A 7,531-nucleotide genomic window follows, 5' to 3' on the forward strand; every position below is an offset into this window, starting at 1 on the left:
GTATTTCTCTGGTGAACACTTGGGTTTAGTTTGATCTGATGCCTGAGCCAGCTGTCAAATTACATGTGACCAATTCTACGTAAATACATGGACTAACTTATAGAGCGCCTTTTCGCTGACAGCAGCCCCAAAGAGGCTTTTACATCTCAGCAGGACAATCATTGTTAAATAGAAGCAATGAGAATAAGGTGACATTTAAGCATCTTCCTTTAAAGAACGAGTGACTTTCCTTTTTTCCAAATTCATTTTCCTAAAAGGAACCGTCATTTTGAACGAGGATCATGTCTTCAGCCCTTGTGAAGCGTCTCCTCCTCCTAATCTGAGCACCTTCTTTTTTTTTTGATGCATCAACTTTGAATATGGAGAAAGTTTATATTGATAAAAACTGTTGGGAGGCACTGTGCACATGGAAGTAGTGTGAGTGGCTGGAGAGAGGAAACACGTTGTTTACAGAAATCTACTGAGTGCATTTTCTTTTAAGGTAGAAACTATGATTTTTGGTCAGGTAGATATTTTTCAAGAGACTTTTTGAGTTGAAAATGACACATTTTAAGACTTTAATGTCTTTAAATCTTCCTCAATAGAACTTTGGGGTTGCATTTCCCAACATTTCAATGAGTATTTGATAAAACGGATGAAGTGAAAGCTCAGTTTGAATCTCCTTATATGGTCGTCTCATGAGGTTAAACAGCAGGACAGTGAGGCTGATGTCAAATTACAAGCAATAGATACGAGCATTATGAGTGATGATTCAGATAAAATCAGATAAAAGTGGACTTTCAGGACGGGAAAACTGATGGATTTGACTTTTTGTTTGTTTACTGTGAATCCTGAATTTAGAAAAATAAGCACACGAAGTCCCCTTTAAATCAGAAGGTGTTTCAGCCATGATCTAACTGAAACAACTGAAACACACAGCCTGAAGATTGGAGAGAGCTTGAGATTTGGGTCTCCTTAAGATGAATCAACATGATGGAAGAGAATAAATTACCCAACCAAATTACCGAGAACACAAATCACCTTCAGTTTGATTGAAATCTGACTCTGACCCATGAGGATCGAATGAAAAGATAAATATCGGCACGTTTCCTTCTTTTCCCCACTTTTGGTAAGAATCACCTACAAAGCTTCTTGAGCCTGCCTGGTGTTGAGCCTCAGAACTCTGGAGTGTTAGGGCCACTTCCGCTGGAAATGAACTATATTATGACATGAAGGAAACTAAATAGTTTGTACAGATAACTTCATTCCTGATACTTCATTCTTAAATAGACGTTTACATCTTTATTCTTTTGCTGCATGATAATAATATTGTTAAATTATTACAATCATAAAAACCTGGATTCAGTGTCAATATAGCTTTAAGTATTTCTTATTGTTTGTAATATAATATTTGATTCATAAGCTATTAATAAAGATTTACATAAAATGAGTATTACTGCTATTAAATGACTTTGTTATATTCTTAAATAAAATGTGTTGTAAAGTTAGAGCTTAGTTGTATGAGTACTGTTAACATAAACTCAGATTTCCTCTTAATTACAGATATATTATTAGTTGAATTAATAAGTGGCCCTAATACTCCCCCTAAATAGAGCAAGTCTGTCAAATCTGGACCCCGTTTACACCACAGTAATTCAAGTGAAAACACTTTGTTTCCGCACTTTCGTTTCAGGAAAGTTTTGAGTTCACAGGGCAACGTTTTGAAAACGGTGTCCGTTTCCACGGAAACGGCAGAGAGGCCGAAAAAGGGCGAGCCCGGCATTTTCACTTGAAGACGCCGCGGTGTGAACGGGGCCTGGGAAGACTGATCTCAGCAGGAGGGCGACTACGCGACTCCTTGTCTCACGTTTCCTTCTGTTTGGCTTCCCAAGGTTCCCCCACCGGGGGGGAAGTTCTCCATGAAGAGCACACGACACCGTCCCTGTTTATTCTGCCTCGTTCCCATTCGCTCGTGTTTTCACTTGAGTGATCGACACCATCGCCTCACGCTGCGCCACCGCCTGCTTCTTAGCTTACTCGTGGTCTCACTGAAACGCCTTTTAGCTCCAGCAACGCTTTATCAAAAAAAAAAACTATGAAAAGAGAGAGAGAGAGAGAGAGAGAGAGAGAGAGAGAGAGAGAGAGAAAAAAAAATTCTTGTTTTGAACCTCATGTTGGGCATGGACACATCCCTGAAAACTTTTTGTAGGAAATTTGCCTCTATTTACAATAGCTGTGTTATGACAGTGGTTCACGAAAACAATAGTGAAACAGTAAAATTACATCGGTGACATTCGTTAATGACAAATTCCAAACAAACTACAATTTCTACACCCTGATAGCACATCAGACTTTTTTTTTTTTCTTCTTCTTCTTCCTGGACTTTGTTAAAAACAGTTAAAAAAAAACCAAAAAAAACATTGTACGCAATCAATCCAAACACATATGTAAACTGTGTTCTCTTTTTTTTTGTGTGTGTGTGTGTGTATAAGTGTATCAAATGTATGAGAGTGTATCGCTGCCTCGGGGTACGGAAAATTTGCATCACAGTGTAATGGATCGTACTTTATCACAATAAAACTGGTATGAGTTTGTTATACGTTAAAATGTAACAAGTTTCAAAGTGATAATATATTCTCATGTTATACTCTAAATCAATAATGAGTTAAAGCATAATAGAATGACGGGTGATCATGTTATCACATCTTGATGTGAATTATTTTTTTTTTTTAATACATGGAGATTTAAAGTTAACAAAATGTTAGTGCGTTATATATTGCAACACGTTAAAACATTAAAAAAAGGTAGTTATAGGATGTAAAGCCAAAAATGTGATGCAACCGTTTTTCATGTTATGACATAATAAGTAAAGTTGACATAAAGTATTATCTCTAAATGTAGAAGTTTGCTCATGAACATGTTATGTTATACAATATTTGCATCTCATAACAACAAAGGTGTTACGAGATTGCACTAATATGCTAAAACGCAATGTTATCAAATTATATGAAACGTATAAGATGTTACAACATAAAAGAGGTTAACGTAGGAATACATTACCACTTTGTAGCAAATATTTCATGTTACGTAACCATGTAGCGTGAAAGTAACTGTGTGTATTATGCCATATAATGAATCCTTAACGTGTTACAATTTAAAAACTTTTACATTAATACTTTGTATATTGATGAATACATTTATCAACATGTGAATATATCATCTTGTTACACTGTAAAACCTGATCTCGTTAAAACTGAAAAATTAAAATTTTGCATTGCGGTCATGCAGTTTTGTTCATAATGTAAAAAGTTCAATCTTCCACTGTGATAACATAACATTATCAAGGTGTGTTCTTAAAATACGTAACCACAAAATATGTCTTTCTTACGTAATATTATGAAATTGTCGTTTCCATGATAGATTCTCACATTATAATGTGATACGGACGTTTTCTTGTTTGTTTTTTTCCGAGGCAGCCTACGGCTTCATACAAGTGATCTGAGTGTAACTAACGTAACGCATACAGTTGCTTTAAAGCCTTTCTATTGTACTTACAGACTTAACCGGAACAGAAGAAAATCACGAGGACTCCACAATAAATAGGAAAATACATTTTGCCTGGCAAAAAACGAAACAAAAAAAACAAGACTTCTACACTCCGTTCCAATATTTTACTGTACACCTGTGTTGGCTGCTACAATTGAATTACGTGATTTATTAAAAAAAAACTAAACAAAAAAAACCCAAACATATACATTAATCTAACATTAAACCATCCCTAATGAACACTGAAAGATGAGTGCTTGAGATTTTTTATTTTTTTTCTTTCAACAAGGGTCCTTCTCATTCGGAGACGGCGAGGCCTTTTTAACGTGAGACGTTAAGTCTTCAGAGGCCCCGCCCACATCCTCAGTGGTCTCCTAGCAACAGCGTCCTTCCACCATCATTAGTTTTGATCTTCCACTCCTGGATCTTCGTCTGCTTCTGAAGCAAGAATTATTCGTGTAACATGTTGTGTGTGTGTGTGTGTGTGGGGGGGGGGGGGGGGGGGGGGGGCGTTATGCGATGCTCCTGAATAATGTTGCATGTCGGGACGTTTCTTGGCGTCCCGCTGTGCTTTCCTAGCCGTTCCAACTAAAGAGTGAGCTGATTGTGTGTTTATATGTCTAAAAGCATGTTGGTGTGCTCGTCTACGACACAAACAAGAGGTGTACGATCTGCATACTGTGAGCGAGCGAGGCAAACAGGTAAGAGACACTTTTGACCTTCAGGGTGCTTCGAACGTCAGCGCCCTCGTACAAGTCAGAAATCACACGAGTTGGCATTTTACAAAGTCAAAAAAAGGAAAAAAAAAAAAAGGAGAAAAAACAACAACAAAAGGCTCCAAATTCGAAGTCCCTTCCTCTCTTTCGTCCACAGAGAGATTGTCAGTGTATTTGTTTCTATTGAAAAAAGTGCTCCTTGAGGGGAGGGGTTGCAGGGTAAGAGTGGCCGATGGTCCAATCAGGACAGTCCATTCCCGGGGAGGGGGCGGGGACTTGTCAGACCGGGCGCTATAAAGACAAGATGGCAGCCAGGAGCATGAGGGCGGAGCTTAGCAGGAGGGTCGAGGTCTGAGGTCGACCAGCCGAGTTGACGTCCCGTCTCGCCGGCTCCGGCGACTCGTGGCTGATGCCGTCTGGAAGGAAGAGAAAGAAATGAATCAGACAAACGGCTAAAATCACTAAAAACAGCTTTAAACTGATAAAACAGCTTAAAAAGCAAAACCACAAGGACAGGAGAAAAATAAAACAGCTACAAATTGGTCAAAATTTGTAGCAACAGCTAAAACAAAAAGGTAAAATGGCTAAAACAGTTAAAGTTGATTAAATTTTGAAAAGAGGTAAACAGCTAAAAACTATATTATAGTTTCTAAAACAAAAATTTATGAAAAAAAATGCTTTAAACAACTTAAACTATTAAAAACAGCTACAATAGCTCATTAAAGATGAAGAAAGACATAAAACAGAAAAATTGCTTAAACTAAAATGAATTCAAATGGCTGATACCGCAAAGAACCCCCCCCCCCCCCCCAACAGTTAAAATGGCTTAAAACAGCTAAAGTTGATTTTGTGGCCAACAAAAGAGCCGAAAACAGATAAAGCTTAAAAAAAAGAAGAGCTAAAAACTGAAAAACATTTAAAAACAGCAAAACATGTTTAGCTACATTGATAAAACAGCTGAAAACTATTTTCAAGCCATAACTACTAAAATTTTTAAATTAAAAAGAATAAATAGTGTAAAATATATATGTATATTTTTAAATGACAATAGATAAAACAACTTAAATGAATAAATGGCTCTAAAGGGCCAATCCCATAGAGAAGTTGAGAAAGGTGGTGGAAAAAAATCCAAACAGCTAGAATTTCCCTTAAACAGTCAAAAAGATAAAACAGCTAAAAGTGCTATAATTCTTTTCAATATCTAAAAATAAAAAGCAGCCGACATGTTAAAGAGTGAAAACAGCTAAAATGGCAAAGACAATCAAAACGTTCAATGGTTGAATGTCTACCATTCTGATTTAAGTTATAAAAGAGTTAAGAATGACAGTTGGATTATCTTCCGTTTCAATGTTGAAGATGTTTTTCAGATCTGTGGACTGTGGAGCCAAAATAAGAACTTAAGTCATCTGTAATAATGAAAACCAGCTGACATCCAAAACACTGTCGGGAGCTTTTTTTCTCTTGACTCATCAGTTTCTCAAAAGTGCCGAATGCGGTTGGGAAACATTGAGAAGAACAAAAATGTGATCGTGATTAGAGGAAATGTGGAGCTTAACTTCTCTGAAATCACTTTAATTCTGTGTCTAATATCCAGCAGCGTTAAGAAGAGCGCGTTTCCACCCACCTCGGGGTTCTAGGGAGTTGTGACTGTTGTCGTCAAAATCCACTCCTTCCTGCACGCTCCCCGAGCTTTTCACACAATTGTCTTGGAAAAACAAAGAGGAGATGTGAAGATTAGACGAGGCCAACGTCACCGCGGCTCGGAGAAAAGAGAAGGCCGAGCGGACACAACGGGCGGACTCACTCTGAGGCCTGACGAAGACTTTGAGTCGGAGGCAGCTCCTTCGTCCTTTGTCGTCGGTGATGGAGGCTGCGGAGACGCGGCACGAGTTAGTCGAGCAAACAAATCACAAAGAAAAGAACATTGCCTCCAACTTTACCACGTCCTCCGTCTAATCTAACGCGGCACCTTCAAGGAGAATGTCATCAGGAATTAAAATGTCAGGTAAAATGCCACCGTTATTACCACACTTGAACTTTTGAATTTGACAAGACACAACAGTCCACTTCAGCGTCTAATCAAACACTTTCAGGAACACGAGCCGCCGCCGTGTTTACTTCTTACTCGGGCCCCGTTTACATGACAAGCTTTTCAAGTGAGAATGGGAAAGGTTTTGTTGTGTTTTGGGTGTCTCTTTACAAAACAACGGAGCCGACAGCCACTGAAAGCCACCTTTAGAGAGAGAATCACCAGGTGAAACCTTTCGAAAGCACTTCGTCTCCGAGGACACGGGTGGGGGGGGGGGGGGGGTAAACTCAACCAAAAGTGCACATGCACGCCAAGGCTGTAGTAAATGGTTCTCCTGCACATGCTCAGTAGATGGACAACAACAACAATGTTCTCCACCAGAGTGTCTTGATTCCCAGTTCAGACTTGGTAGTTTGGAGTCACCGGCAAGGCAACTTGATCTTCTGTCCATGCCAATGTTCGTGAACTCGCCGTTGTTAATGTTCATAGGATTTTGTTCTCTGCGCGCTTGTATGTGTGGTCTCATTAAAAAAAAAAAAAACAGCACCACCCACTAGTGGCCCTACATAAAAACCACATCATTTTCCGTGTTTCTGCCATTTCCATATAAACAGACATTCTTTTCAAAATGTTGTAAATGCAAAACTTCGGAAACGAAAGCGCAAAAATGATGTGTCTTCACTCGAAAAATGTCGTGCAGACAGAGTGCAAAAGTTCCAAGTAAGTACTCTTACTGATAAAGCTCCACCACTTCTACAACCTGTTCCACGATGCAGATCAGTAGCTTTCTGATGGACTGATCTCCATCTTGGGTTCATAATATTTCAGGTCTTACCCCTTCAGCTTTCTTTCCACAGCTTCACCTGAGGCCTCTCCACTCTCTAAGTCTACGTTTATTCATAAACAGCCGAACTATGGAAAAAGAACGACAAGGTCGATTGTTCCTCCCATCAGAGGTATCCCACACTTATCTTCTTCCCCATCGAGTCTGTAGAGCCTTTATCTCGCCATCTGAACTTCCCTCTCATCCTCATGTAAAAGAGTTCCTGCTCCATATTTCATGTCAAAGTCACCCTCATATTTCCAAGTCTAATTTAGCTGCAGGCAGTCATTTCTGCAGATGTGTGGCATACGGTTACGCTCACCTACAAAATCTCATTTCCTTTGTTTCCTGATTGTAAAAGGAACGTATTCCAATGGTTTTTTTTTTTTTGTAAGGGGGGGATAAGGGTTTCTGGGATTGTTTTGTACATCCAACAGA

General features: G+C 39.0%; 1 protein-coding gene across 1 annotated transcript in view; it reads right to left on the reverse strand.

Moving 5' to 3' along the window:
- Nucleotides 1-2,710: 2,710 nt before the first annotated feature.
- LOC308117685 (ephrin-A5b-like) overlaps nt 2,711-7,531 on the reverse strand; it is a 97,490-nt gene continuing 92,669 nt past the window's right edge. Inside the window, exons 3-5 of the mRNA XM_080476733.1 lie at nt 6,046-6,111; nt 5,866-5,946; nt 2,711-4,657 (exon numbers count right to left, since the gene is read on the reverse strand). Of these exons, the coding sequence (XP_080332859.1) occupies nt 4,533-4,657; nt 5,866-5,946; nt 6,046-6,111 (272 nt within the window). The 3' untranslated portion in view covers nt 2,711-4,532. The remainder of the gene's footprint in view (nt 4,658-5,865; nt 5,947-6,045; nt 6,112-7,531) is intronic.

The sequence above is a fragment of the Lipophrys pholis genome (genome assembly GCF_963383615.2).
Source record: "Lipophrys pholis genome assembly, chromosome: 12".
NCBI lineage: Eukaryota > Metazoa > Chordata > Actinopteri > Blenniiformes > Blenniidae > Lipophrys > Lipophrys pholis.